Source organism: Cervus elaphus, chromosome 13 (genome assembly GCF_910594005.1).
Source record: "Cervus elaphus chromosome 13, mCerEla1.1, whole genome shotgun sequence".
NCBI lineage: Eukaryota > Metazoa > Chordata > Mammalia > Artiodactyla > Cervidae > Cervus > Cervus elaphus.
This window is the reverse complement of record NC_057827.1, coordinates 29,752,955-29,768,574: the sequence shown is the minus strand read 5'-3', so window position 1 is coordinate 29,768,574 and position 15,620 is coordinate 29,752,955. Positions and strand designations below refer to the sequence as shown.

The 15,620-nt window shown below is 40.1% G+C and overlaps 1 protein-coding gene across 8 annotated transcripts in view; it reads right to left on the bottom strand.

Moving 5' to 3' along the window:
* ARNT2 (aryl hydrocarbon receptor nuclear translocator 2) overlaps nucleotides 1-15,620 on the bottom strand; it is a 181,266-nt gene that overhangs the window by 40,134 nt on the left and 125,512 nt on the right. For all 8 annotated transcript variants that reach the window (XM_043921512.1, XM_043921513.1, XM_043921506.1 and 5 more), the window contains exons 9-10: nucleotides 12,628-12,704; nucleotides 1,881-2,015 (exon numbers count right to left, since the gene is read on the bottom strand). In XM_043921512.1, coding sequence (XP_043777447.1) covers nucleotides 1,881-2,015; nucleotides 12,628-12,704 — 212 coding nt within the window. The remainder of the gene's footprint in view (nucleotides 1-1,880; nucleotides 2,016-12,627; nucleotides 12,705-15,620) is intronic.

Here is a 15,620-nt window from a genome sequence, read left to right as displayed (position 1 = left end):
AAGTATCTTCAGCGGCAAAGAGTTTCAACAAAGTCATCGATCAGAACCCAAATCAGCAAAAGGCCTCAGTGGGTGCTGACGCGGACAGGGGAAAGGAGTCTTATCTGTGCCAAGAAACACCTAGATCCAGATGCCCATGGAAGATGGCTGGTGGATAAATGAATCTGGCTGGAAACAGAGGCCATCAGAGGTCACAGTGAATGTGGAAAGAGATTAATTTTCCCTTTCATTCCATCCCAGTATTCTGAGGTTTACATCAGTCTGGAGATGAAGAATTCAATGAATGGTTCCCATATTTCAATTTAGTCTGTTTCTAGTTCTAAAATAGACATGTAATTAAAAAAAAACCCATCAATGTCACCCAAACTTTGTTCATCAGAACAAAGATTCTTTCTCTTCTTGTTTTTTTTTGTTCAAATGCTTTTTATATTGGAAGAAATTTAAATCTACAGAAAAGCTGAAAGGGCAGTGCAATTCACACCTGTGGGTCATTTTAACTGGATTCATCAACTGTCAGTATTTTGTCACATTTGCATTTTTCTCTTTCTTTCATATATATGCAAATATATAAGTGAAACATAAAAAGTAAATGCAAATGAAATATCATACCTATGCACAAATATATCTAAAATATATTTACATGTATCTTATTTTAAAATACATTTAAAATATATTTATATATTTAAGTTTTTGTTGAATCATTTGAAAACAATTAGCAGGAATCACGACACTCCTCACATATGAAATATGTGTCTCTTTGCGACCCCATGGTTTGTCCATGGAATTTTCCAGGCAAGAACAGTGGAATAGACTGCTATTCCCTTCTCCAGGGGATCTTCCTGACCCAAGGATTGAACCAGGGTCTCCTGCATTGCAGGCAGATTTTTTAGCATCTGTGCTAGCAGGGAAGCCCCATATAAATGACATTTCCTTACAAATCCATAATGTACCATATTATACCTTTAAAAATCAATAATTATTTGACAAAATCACCAAACATATTAACATTTCCTTACTTGTCTCCCAGTTGTCCTTTATAGTTATACGTCTTCAGGCTGAGGATGCAATGAAGGCTCTTACATTGCATCCTGTTATTTTATCTCTATGGTTTATCTTAATTTGGAACAATCTCTCCTGCCTTTTGGCATTTCTTGTTACTTTTGTGTTTTTCACTTTTTTAAAAAAAAAGACCTTGAAAATGTGCCTCTTGTAAAAAGAGGATCCATATACATTTGAGAAACAAATGGTGAGACAAAATTCAGGGAACATCTTTAAGACATTTCAGGGTCTTTCACATGAATATACTTTTAACGTTTCTAAGGAGATTTCCTGTATGGTATTCATCAAAATTAATTGATATGAGAGTCTCTTTTTCATAGAACAATTAGCAGGAATCACATCTTAATTCTAGTTTGAGAAAAATCTAGAGCTAGATTAAACAAAATGGTTAGTGCAAAAAATAGAGAGTTAATTTTAAGCAGTGCAGTTGCATACAATAACCTTTTTGCTTTGGAAGGCCATTACCCAGGCAAGGAGATGGCTTTTTATGCTGTGTTTCCCTGTATCGTCACTGTATTATATCTTGAACAAATGAGGTAGGTGCATTTTGAAAGTGAAAGTGTTAATCAATCAGTCGTGTCTGACTCTTTGTGACCCCATGGTGTGTAGCCTGCCAGGCTCCTCTGCATGGGATTCTCCAGGCAAGAATACTGGATTGGGTTGCCATGCCCTTCTCCAGGGGATCTTCCTAACCCAGGGATTGAACCCAGGTGTCCTGCATTGCAGGCAGATTCTTTACCATCTGAGCCACTAGGGAAGCCCAAGTGCACTTTAAATAAAACTAAATCTCCAGCCGACTCCATGAGCTCAAAACCACCTACCTGAGGCTGGTAGCCAATCACACTGATGCATCTTGGGTCCACAAACGTGATGATCCCATCAGAGTTATGCCGAGATAAGAATTCTGTGGGCACCGACATCCCACTCATGTCCATGCACACAGGAGAGCTGGTCACCTGGAATGGAGAAATCCACAGGGAAGCAGTTTTAACAGAGACAGAGACAGTGATAGAGACTGAGTTAGAGAACAATCCACGTGGATTTAATATCACAGATCCTTCTAGGTCATGAGTACGAGTTCAAAATGTTTGACAATAAATACAGGAGAGGGTGTGGAGAAAAGGGAACCCTCCTACATTGTTGGTGGGAATGTAAATTGGTGCAAACACTATGGAGAACAGCAGGGAGGTTCCTTAAAAAAACTAAAAATAGAACTACCATATGACCCAAGAATCCCACTCCTGGGCATATACCCTGAGAAAACCATAATTCAAAAGATACATGCAGTGGAGAGCAAACAGGGAATTGATTACTGGCTAGATTGCTCTCTCTCCTTTTGATTCCCCCTCTTCTCCTCATGGTCACCTCTATCTCTCTCCTCCCTCTTCTCTTCTGCACATAACTCTGTGAACCTCTCTGGGTGTCTCTCACCGTGGAGAATCTTTTCACCATTGACCTAGATGTTTTATCATCGGTGCTGTATGGATGGAAAAGTCTTGAGGCTACTGTAAGAATAAGACTGAAAGCCACAGGCAGGAGGCTTAAATCCAAAACTTAAGAACACCAGAAAACTCCTGACTCCAAGGAACATTAATCGACAAGAGCTCATCCAAAAGCCTCCATACCTATACTGAAACCAAGCTCCACCCAAGAGCCAACAAGTTTCAGAGCAAGACATACCAAGCTAATTCTCCAACAACACAGGAACCTAACCCTGAGCACAAAAATACAGCCAGCCAAAAGTCACACCAAACCCATAGACACCTCAAAACTCACTACTGGACACTTTGTTGCACTCCAGAGAGAAGAGATCCAGCTCCACCCACCAGAACACCAAGGCAAGCTTCCCTAACCAGGAAACCTCAACAGGCCACTCATCCAACCCCACCCACAGGGAGGAGCCTCCATAATACAGAGGAACCACAAACTTCCAGCATACAGAAAGGCCACCCCAAACACAGCAACCTAAACAAGATGAAAAGGCAGAGAAATATTTAGCAGGTAAAGGAACATGATAAAAGCCCACCAAACCAAACCAAACCAAACAGGAGGAGATAGGGAGTCTACCTGAAAAAGAATTCAGAATAATGATAGTAAAAATGATCCAAAATCTTGAAAACAAAATGGAGTTACAGATAAATAGTCTGGAGACAAGGATTGAGAAGATGCAAGAAAAGTTTAACAAGGACCTAGAAGAAATAAAAAAGAGTCAATCAATGAATAATGCAATAACTGAGATCAAAAGCACTCTGGAGGGAACCAAGAGTAGAAAAACTGAGATAGAAGACAGGATAAGTGAGGTGGAAGATAGAATGGTGGAAATAAATGAAGCAGAGAGGAAAAAAGAATTAAAAGAAATGAGGACAGCCACAGAGACCTCTGGGACAATCTTAAATGCCCCAACATTCAAATCATAGGAGTCCCAGAAGAAGACAAAAAGAAAGTCCATGAGAAAATACTTGAGTAGGTAATAGTTGAAAACTTCCCTAAAATGGGGAAGGAAATAGCCACCCAAGTCCAAGAAACCCGGAGAGTCCCAAACAGGATAAACCCAAAGTGAAACACCCCAAGACACATATTAATCAAATTAATGAAGATCAAACACAAAGAACAAATATTAAAAGCAGCAAGGGCAAAACAACAAATAACTCACAAGGGGATCCCCATAAGGATAACAGCTGATCTTTTAATAGACACCCTTGAAGCCAGAAGGGAACAGCAGGACATACTTACAGTGATGAAAGGGAAAACCTACAACCCAGATTACTGTACCCAGCAAGGATCTCATTTAAATAAGAAGGAGAAATAAAAAGCTTTACAGACAAGCAAAAGCTCAGAGAATTCAGCACCACCAAACCAGCTGGTCAACAAATGCTAAAGGATCTTCTCTAGACAGGAAACCCAGGAAAGGTTTATAAACTCGAACCCAAAACAACAAAGCAAATGGCAACGGGATCATATTTATCAATAATTACCTTAAATGTAAATGGGTTGAATGCCCCAACCAAAAGACAAGGACTGGCTGAATGGATACAAAAACAAGACCCCTATATATGCTGCCTACAAGAGACCCACCTCAAAACAAGGGACACACATACACTGAAAGTGAAGGGCTGGAAAAAGATATTTTACGCAAATGGAGACCAAAAGAAAGCAGGAGTAGCAATACTCATATCAGATAAAATAGACTTTGAAATAAAGGCCATGAAAAGAGACAAAGAAGGACACTACACAATGATCAAAGGATCAATCCAAGAAGAAGATATAACAATTATAAATATATATGCACCCAACATAGGAGCACTGCAATATGTAAGGCAAATGCTAACAAGTATGAAAGGGGAAATTAACAGTAACACAATAATAGTGGAAGACTTTAATACCCCACTCACACCTATGAATAGATCAACTAAACAGAAAATTAGCAAGAAAATACAAGCTTTAAATGATACAATGAACCAGTTAGACCTAATAGATATCTATAGGACATTTCACCCTAAAACAATGAATTTCACCTTTTTCTCAAGTGTACATGGAACCTTCTCCAGGATAGATCACATCCTGGGCCATAAATCTAGCTTTGGTAAATTCAAAAAAATTGAAATCATCTCAAGCATCTTTTCTGATCACAATGTGGTAAGATTAGATGTCAACTACAAGGAAAAAACTATTAAAAATACAAACATATGGAGGCTAAACAACACACTTCTGAATAACCAATAAATCACAGAAGAAATAAAAAAAGAAATAAAAATATGCATAGAAACGAATGAAAATTAAAATACAACAACCCCAAACCTATGGGATTCAGTAAAAGCAGTGCTAAGGGGAAGGTTCATAGCAATACAAGCCTACCTCAAGAAACAGGAGACAAATCAAATAAATAACCTAACTCTACACCTAAAGAAACTAGAAAAAGAAGACATGAAGCACCCGAGGGTCAGTAGAAGGAAAGAAATCATAAAAATTAGGGCAGAAATAAATGCAAAAGAAACGAAGGAGACCATAGCCAAAATCAACAAAGCTAAATGCTGGTTCTTTGAGTAGATAAATAAAATAGACAAACCATTAGCCAGACTCATCAAGAAAAAAAGGGAGAAGAATCAAATCAACAAAGTTAAAAATGAAATTGGAGAAATCACAACAAACAACACAGAAATACAAAGGATCAGCAATGACATGCCAATAACATGGACAACTTGGAAGAAATGGACTAATTCTTAGAAAAGTGTAACTTTCCAAAACTGAACCAGGAAGAAATAGAAAATCTTAACAGACCCATCACAAGCACAGAAATTGAAACTGTAATCAGAAATCTTCCAACAAATAAAAGCCCAGGACCTGATGGCTTCACAGCTGAATTCTACCAAAAGTTTAGAGAAGAGCTAACACCTATCCTACTCACACTCTTGCAGAAAATTGCAGAGGACGATAAACTTCCAAACTCATTCTATGAGGCAACCATCACCCTAATATCAAAACCAGACAAGTTCAGTTCAGTTCAGTTCAGTTGCTCAGTCATGTCTGACTCTCTGCAACCCCATGAATTGCAGCACTCTAGGCCTCCCTGTCCATCACCAACTCCTACTAGAGTCCACACAAACCCATGTCCGTCGAGTTGATGATGCCATCCAACCATCTCATCCTCTGTCATCCCCTTCTTTTCCTGCCCTCAATCTTTCCCAGTATCAGGGTCTTTTCCAATGAGTCAGCTCTTCACATCAGGTGGCCAAAGTACTGGAGTTTCAGCTTCAACATCAGTTCTTCCAATGAACACCCAGGATTGATCTCCTTTAGGAGGGACTGGTTCGATCTCCTTGCAGCCCAAGGGACTCTCAAGAGTCTTCTCTAACACCACAGTTCAAAAGCATCAATTCTTTGGTGCTTAGCTTTCTTTATAGGCCAACTCTCACATCCATACATGACCACTGGAAAAACCATAGCCTTGACTAGACGGATCTTTGTTGGCAAAGTAATGTCTCTGCTTTTTAATATGCTATCTAGGTTGGCCATAACTTTCCTTCCAAGGAGTAAGCGTCTTTTAATTTCATGGCTGCAATCACCATCTGCAGTGATTTTGGAGCCCAGAAAAATAAAGTCAGCCGTTGTTTCCACTGTTTCCTCATCTATCTGTCATGAAGTGATGGGACCAGATGCCATGATCTTAGTTTTCTGAATGTTGAGCTTTAAGCCAACTTTTTCATTCTCCTCTTTCACTTTCATCAAGAGGCTCTTTAGTTCTTCCTCACTTTCTGCCATAAGGGTGGTGTCATCTGCATAGCTGAGGTTATTGATATTTGTCCTGGCAATCCTGATTCCAGCTTGTGCTTCTTCCAGCCCAGCATTTCTCATGATGTACTCTGCATATAAGTTAAATAAGCAGGGTGACAGTATACAGCCTTGACGTACTCCTTTTCCTATTTGGAACTAGTCTGTTGTTCAATGTCCAATTCTAACTGTTGCTTCCTGACCTGCATACAGGTTTCTCAAGAGGCAGGTCAGGTGGTCTGGCATGCCCATCTCTTTCAGAAGTTTCCACAGTTTACTGTGATCCACACAGTCAAAGGCTTTGGCATAGTCAATAAAGCAGAAATAGATGTTTTTCTGGAACTCTCTTGCTTTTTCAATGATCCAGCAGATGTTGGCAATTTGATCTCTGGTTTCTCTGCCTTTTATAAAACCATCTTGAACATCTGGAAGTTCATGGTTCACATATTGCTGAAGCCTGGCTTGGAGAATTTTAAGCGTTACTTTACTAGTGTGTGAGATGAGTGCAATTGTGCGATAGTTTGAGCATTCTTTGGGATTGCCTTTCTTTGGGACTGGAATGAAAATTGACCTTTTCCAGTCCTGTGGCCACTGCTGAGTTTTCCATATTTGCTGGCATATTGAGTGCAGCACTTTCACAGCATCATCTCTCAGGATTTGAAAAAGCTCAACTGGAATTCCGTTACCTCCACTAGCTTTGTTCATAGTGATGTTTTCTAAGGCCCACTTGACTTCACATTCCAGGATGTCTGGCTCTAGGTGAGTGATCACAGCATCATGATCACAAAAAAAGAAAACTACAGGCCAATATCACTGATGAACATAGATGCAAAAATCTGTAACAAAATTCTAGCAAACAGAATCCAACAACATATTAAAAAGATCATACATCATGACCTAGTGGGCTTTATCCCAGGGATGCAAGAATTCTTCAATATTCGCAAATCAACCAATATGATACACCGCATTAACAAATTGAAAGATTAAAAACCATATGATTATCTCAACAGATGCAGAGAAAGCCTTTAACAAAATTCAATATCCATTTATGATAAAAATCTTCCAGAAAGCAGGCACAGAAGGAACATACCTCAACATAATAAAAGCCATATACGATAAACCCACAGCAAACATTATCTCAATGGTGAAAAATTGAAAGCATTTCCCCTAAAGTCAGGAACAAAACAAGGATGCCCACTCTCACCACTACTATTCAACATAGTTTTGGAAGTTTTAGCCACAGCAATCAGAGAAGAAAAAGAAATAATAGGAGTCCAGATTGGAAAAGAAGAAGTAAAACTCTTACTGTTTGCAGATGACCAGATCCTCTACATAGAAAACCCTAAAGATTCTACCAGAAAATTACTAGAGCTAATCAGTGAATATAGTAAAGTCTCAGGATATAAAGTTAACACACAGAAATACCTTGCATTCCTATACACTAACAATGAGAAACAGAAAGAGAAATTAAGGAAACAATTCCATTCACCATTGCAACGAACAGAATAAAATACTTAGGAATAAATCTACCTAAAGAAACAAAAGACCTATACATAGAAAACTATAAAACACTGATGAAAGAAATCAAAGATGAAACAAATAGATGGAGAAATATACCATGTTCATGGATCGGAACAATCAATATAGTGAAAATGAGTATACTACCAAAAGCAATCTATAGATTTAATGCAATACCTATCAAGCTACCAACAGTATTTTTCAGAGAATTAGAACAAATAATTTCACAATTTGTATGGAAATATAAAACACCTCGAATAGCCAAAGTAATCTTGAGAAAGAAGAATGGAACTGGAGGAATCAACCTGCCTGACTTCAGACTATACTAGAAAGCAACAGTCATCAAGACAGTATAGTACTGGCACAAAGACAGAAATATAGATCAATGGAACAGAATAGAAAGCCCAGAGATAAATCCACACACCTATGGACACCTTATCTTTGACAAAGGAGGCAAGAATATACAATGGAGAAAAGACAATCTCTTTAACAAGTGGTGTTGGGAAAACCGGTCAACCACTTGTCAAAGAATGAAATTAGAACACTTTCTAACACCATACACAAAAATAAACTCAAAACGGATTAAAGATCTAAATGTAAGACCAGAAACTATAAAACTCCTATAGGAAAACATAGGCAAAAGACTCTCTGACGTAAATAATAGCAGGATCTTCTATGACCCACCTACCAGAGTAATGGAAATAAAAGCAAAAATAAACAAATGGGACCTAATTAAACTTAAAAGCTTTTGCACAATGAAGGAAACTATAAGCAAGGTGAAAAGATAGCCTTCAGAATGGAAAAAATAATAGCAAATGAAGCAACTGACAAAGAATTAATCTCAAAAATATACAAGCAACTCCTGAAGCTCAATTCTGGAAAAATAAATGACCCAATCAAAAAATGGGCCAAAGAACTAAACAGACATTTCTCCAAAGAAGACATATAGATGGCTAACAAATACATGAAAACATGCTCAACACCACTCATTATCAGAGAAATGCAAATCAAAACCACAATGAGGTACCATCTCATGCTGGTCAGAATGGCTGCTATCCAAAAGTCTACAAACAATAAATGCTGGAGAGGGTGTGGAGAAAAGGGAACCCTCTTACACTGTTGGTGGGAATGCAAACTAGTATAGCCACTATGGAGAACAGTATGGAGATTCCTTTAAAAACTGAAAATAGAACTGCCATACGACCCAGCAATCCCACTGCTGGGCATATACACTGAGGAAACCAGAATTGAAAGAGACATGTGTACCCCAATGTTCATCGCAGCACTGTTTACAATAGCCAGGACATGGAAGCAACCTAGACATCCATTGGCAGATGAATGAATAAGAATGCTGTGGTACATATACACAATGGAATATTACTCAGCTATTAAAAAGAATGCATTTGAATCAGTTCTAATGAGGTGGATGAAACTGGAGCCTATTACACAGAGTGAAGTAAGAAAAACACCAATACAGTATATCAACGAATATATATGGAATTTAGAAAGATGGTGTAATGATGACCCTATATGCAAGACAGCAAAAGAGACACAGATGTAAAGAACAGTCTTTTGGACTCTGTGGGAGAAAGCGAGGGTGGGGTGATCTGAGAGAATAGCATTGAAACATGTATATTATCATATGTGAAATAGATCACCAGTCCAGGTTTGATGCATGAGACAGGGTGCTCAGGGCTGGTGCCCGGATGACTCTGAGGGATGGGATGGGGAGGGAGGGTCTGGATGGGGAACACATGTACACCCATGGCTGATTCATGTCAATGTATGGCAAAAACCACCACAATATTGTAAAGTAACTGGCCTCCAATTAAAACAAATTTTGAAAAAAGATACATGCATCCCAATGTTCACTGCAGCACTATTTATAATAGCTGGGGCATGGAAGCTAAATGTCCATTAATGGAGGAATAAATAAAGAAGATATGGTACATGTACACAACAAAATATTACTCAGCCATAAAAAGGAATGAAATTGTTCCATTTAGGGAGGTGGATGGACCTAGAGACTGTTATACAGAGTGAAGTAAGTCAGTAGAGAACAAACACTACATAATATCACTTATCTGTGGAATCTAGAAAAATGGTACAGATGTGCTTGCTGGCAAAACAGAAATAGAGACACAGATGTAGAGAACAAACATATGGACACCAAGGTGGGGAAGGAAGAGTGGGATGGATTGGGAGATTGGGACTGACACTTATATACTATTCATACTATGTATAAAATAGATAACTAATGAGAACCCACTGTATAGCACAGGAAATGATACTCACTGCTCTGTGATGACCTAAATGGTAAGGAAATCTAAAAAGGAGGAGATATATGTATATGTGTAGCTGATTCACTTTGCTGTACAGCAAAACTAATACAGCATTACCTGAAAGCAACTATATTCCAATAAAATTAATCTAAAAAACAAATAAAATGTTTGAAACTGCCCTGGTCATACCTTGGACTAACTGGAACAGCAGACCACTTTCTCTACACTTCTGAGCTTCTTTTGTGACCTCATGGACTGGAGTCCACCAGGCTCCTCTGTCCATGGGATTTCCAAGGCAAGAATACTGGAGCAGGTAGCCATTTCCTTCTCCATGGGATCTTCCAGGACCAGGGATTGAACCTGCTTCTCCTGCATTGGCATGCGGATTCTTTACCACTGAGCCACCAAGGAAGCCCAAACGAGTCTAAGGCACTGATTACACCGTTTGGAAATTCTACATTTGTGAACTGAATTCACTCAAGTATTCTTTCTTCCCCTGTTTGCAAGGAATAAACAATGCTTATCATGTGTTAATGAAACAGCTTATTCATCTATCTGAAAACGGTGAGATCCAGGAAGCCACAGACATGCGGTACCAGTGTTCTCTGAACTATATCTACTACGGCCTCACCATCAGTACCTGAAAGGCCCTCAATGCCACAGGAAGAAAGACTTAGTGGCTACTGGGTGCACTAGACATCAGGCCAGTGGGATTTATACATTAATACATTATTCAGAATATCTAATTCTCAAAAGATGAAAAAGACACATTTCCTGCCCTTGAGGAGTCTGCAAGGAAGGACCTTGCCCTCAACTAACTATATGAAAACAGACAGTGAAGAATCTTAACTGACATATAAACTCGATGCTGGATGAGTAGGGAGGCGAGTGATTCATTTTGACTAAGCAGACAAGGGAGTTGTTTCACTGAATCTTGAAGGATGAGGAAATAGAAGTAAACAAGAGGGGAAGGAGTTCTCCTGTTTAAGGAGCCTCCTTTAACAACAGGCAGAAGTAACAGCCTGTGGATGTCCACAATGGTGGGGATGTGCATGGCAGGCTTGTGGAAAGGTGATGATGTAGTTTGGGAATAGGGCATGAGAGAGGGGAGGGAGGAGATGGGATCGTAAGATGAGAGGGTACTTTATCCTGCAGACCACAGGGAAACACTCACAGTGACTAGACATGGGTGTGAAACAAGGACTGACGGTGTATATAGTACAGGGAACTATATTCAGTATCTTGTAATAACCTACGATGGAAAAGAATTAGGAAAAAATATATACAATATCACCTATATGTGGATGCTTTTGAATTGTGGTCCTGGAGAAGATTCTTGAGAATCTCTAGGACAGCAAGGAGATCCAATCAGTCAATCCTAAAGGAAATCAGTCCTGAATATCCATTGGAAGGATTGATGCTGAAGCTGAAGCTCCAATACTTTGGCCACCTGATGCAAAGAGTCACCTCATTGGAAAGACCCTGATGCTGGGAAAGGTTGAGGGCAGGAGGAGAAGGGGGCAGTAGAGGATAAGATGGTTGGATAGCATCACCAACTCAATGGATATGAATTTGAACAAACTTTGAGAGATAATGAAGGACAGAGGAGCCTGGTGCGCTGCAGTCCATGGAGTCACAAAGAGTTGGACATAACTTAATAACTGAACAAAAACAAATATGTAGAATCCAGAAAAGTGGTACAGATGAACTTATTTGCAAAACAGAAACAGAGACAAAAGTAGACAACAAATTTATGGACACCAAGTGGGGTGGAATGCATTGGGAAATTGGGATTGACATGTATATATTATTGATGTGCTAAATCACTTCAGTCGTGTCTGACTCTTTACGACTCTATGGACTATAGCCCACCAGGCTCCTCTGATCATGGGATTCTCCAGGCAAGAATACTGGAGTGGGTTGCCATGCCCTCCTCCAGGAGATCTTCTCCACCCAGGGATCAAACCCACATCTCTTGTGTCTCTTTCATTGGCAGGTGGGTTCTCAACCACTAGCACCACCTGGGAAGCCCAATACTATGTATAAAATAGATAACTAATGAGAACCTACTGTCCAGCAAAAGGAAGTCTACTCAATGCTCTGTGGTGACGGGGAGGAAACCTAAAGAAGAGGGGATATTTCTATACATAGAGCTGATTCACTTTGCTGTACAGCAGAAACAAACATGAAATTGTTAATGGACTATACTTCAATTAAAAAAGAAAACAGGTGTGATGTGAGCAGAGCTCAACTTTGCAATAACTGGTGCATATCAGGATGGGCTGGTGCAGACTCTCATTGAAGTGAGAACTCTGCCACTCGCAGGTCACAGTCCCCCCTTTCTTCTCCCAGATTCAGCCTCATCTTCTCCCATAAGGTGAGATGCAGAACCCGTGCTGAGGACACGGGAGATGGAAAAAGTCATCCAGACCACAGACTCTTGCTCTCTGCAATAGCAAGCCCTCCTTGGAGATTAAAAAGGCAGTGAGCTCCTTCTTACCTGGAGTCTTCCAATTGCCACCAGGCAATATTTACTGCCTTGTCCCACATCGGCATCTTCTTCAGGTATAGTCATTCCTGAAATGAAAGATGCCAGAGTCAGCAACATGTCCAGGGTGACTTGAAAAGAGGTACAGGTGTCCATGATTTTACTTACATGATTAAAAATGTAGATCTACTGTGGACCCCGCAAGGTCTAGGGAGTCAGTCAATGAATAACCAGTCCTTTGCTCATTTCCTGCTCAGTTCTCTGCCAGATATCTTTTGATAATTTGTTTCTTTAAGACTTTTTTTGGTGTGGACCATTTTAAAGTCTTTATTGTATCTGTTGCACTATTGCTTCTATTTTATGTTTCGGCCCTGAGGCACGCAGGATCTTTCACACGGGATCTTTTTTAGTTGAGGCATTCAAACTGCTCATTGCAGCCTGTGGGATCTTAACTCCCTGACCAGGGATCGAACCTGTACCTCCTGCACTGGAAGGTGAAGTCTTAACCACTAAACCACCAGAGAAGTCCCTCTTTTGATAATTTCATGGCACATTATCATCTGCATCTATGGAAGATGCTGAGGAACCAAAGGAAGATGAAACAAATTATTCATGTATACATTTGCAAAACTTGGCTAAAACACTTGGTTATACAGGAAAGTTGGGTAAGAAGTATATACAGACACTTCAAATTATGGAGTGGGTTGCCATTTTTTTTTTCAGGGGATCTTCCTGATCCAGCAATTGAACCTGAGTCTCTTGGATCTCCTGCGCTGGCAGGCAGATTCTTCACCACTGAGCCAAGCTCCATCTCAGCCTGCATTAAAACTGAGGTCCAAAAGGGTATGATATAATCCATCACATGCTGTGAGGCTTGAGTGAGAGGATGGTGTGGAACCCCCCTCAACCCAAGACCCAAATGTCAGCTTCTTTTTCACTCCCCTGATTTCACTCCCCAATTGCTGGTAGCAGGTATATTTGTGGGCTTCCCCAGTGGCTCAGTGGTAAAGAATCCACCTGCCAATTCAGGAGATGCAGGAGACAGAGGTTTGATCCCCTGGGTTGGGAAGATGCCCTGGAGGAGAGCACAGCACCCCACTCCAGTATTCTTGCTTGGGAAATCCCATGGACAGAGGAGCCTGGTGGGCCACAGTCCATGGGGTTGCAAAGATTTGGACATGACTTAGGTGACTGAACATGCATGCACGGTGTATTTGTGTACAAAGAGAACAGTGGGTTCAGATACACCTTTGCCACACTAAGGATGAGGGTGCTATGCTACAGTCCAGAACAGGAAGCAGAGGAGACAGTGAGTGGTGGGAAGAACCCTTGAATCCAGTCAGGATGAAAAAAAATCATGTTTTTCTGTTCTACCCTGTGGAAGGAGGGATTCTGCAGGACGAGGCTGTCACTGGCTGACCCCTGAGACCATCTGCCTAGAGACACCACAGTTCACTTGTTGATTGATTCTTCACCCCACCAGTGTTGAGAGCTTTCGTAGATTTTTAAAAGTAGTCACAAATGCTCTTTATGTACCTTCTATCAAGACTTGAAGTTAGATTTCCTTGAGACTACTTTGATCAATGAAATAAGTGGAAGTGATACTCTTTGGCTTCTAGACAATGAGCCCCAGACACTCAGAGGATCAGAGACAGGTCATCCATATTGCACCCTGTCTCCACCCCTAGCCCACAGAATCTGAGTATAATAAAATGGTGGTGGTTTTATCAACAAAACGCATGAGTGTGTGCTAAGTCACTTCAGTCGTGTCCTACTCTTTGCGACCCCATGAACTGTAGGCCACCAGACTCCTCTGTCTATGGGATTCTCCAGGCAAGAATACTGGAGTGGGTTGCCATGCCCTTCTTCAGGGCATCTTCCCAATCCAGAGATCGAACCTGCATCTCTTACATCTCCTGCATTAGCAGGCAGGTTCTTTACCACTAGTGCCACCTGGGAAGCCCTGATTTATCATCAAAATAAAATGTCTCAGAAGCTGCATCAGGAATTCTCCAGTGGTCCAGTTAAGACTCTGCCTTCCAGTGCAGGGAGCATGCATTCAGTCTCTGGCCAAGGAACCAAGATCCCACATGCTACATGGTACAGTTGATAAATAAATAAATTTAATTATTTTAGAAATTAAAAAAAAGAAGGTGCATCAGCCTAGAAGTGCAGAGAAGACTTAATGGGAACCAAAGATACAAGTCCTTTAAGTGTTTAAAAAGTACATCATATATATATATATATATATATACATATGTATAATATATATTATATTATAATGTGTATAAAGAGTACATTATGCTAAATGCTGGGCTGGACAAGCTGAAATTAAGATTGCTGGGAGAAATATCAATAACCTCAGATATGCAGATGACACCACCCTTATGGCAGAAAGCAAAGAGGAACTAAATAGCCTCTTGAGGAAAGTGAAAGAGGAGAGTGAAAAAGCTGACTTAAAACTTAACATTCAAAAATCAAAGATCATGGCATCTGGTCTCATCTCTTCATGGCAAATAGATGGGGAAACAATGAAAACAGTGACAGACTTTATTTTCTTGGGCTACAAAATCACTGAAGTTGGTGACCACAGCCATGAAATTAGAAGACGCTTGCTCCTTGGAAGAAAAACTATGACCAACCTAGATAGCATCTAGACCAACCTAGAAAGTAGAGACATTACTTTGCTGACAAAGGTCTGTCTAGTCAAAGCTATGGTTTTTCCAGTAGTCATGTATGGATGTGAGAGTTGGATTATAAAGAAGGCTGAGTGCTGAAGAATTGATGCTTTTGAATTGTGATGTTGGAGAAGACTCTTAATCCCTTGGACTGCAAGGAGATCAAACCAGTCAATCCTAAAGGAAATCAGTCCTGTATATTCATTGGAAGAACTGATTCTGAAGCTGAAGCTCCAATACTTGGGCCACCTGATGTGAAGAACTGACTCACTGGAAAAGACTCTGATGCTGGGAAAGATTGAAGGCAGGAGGAGAAGGGGATAACAG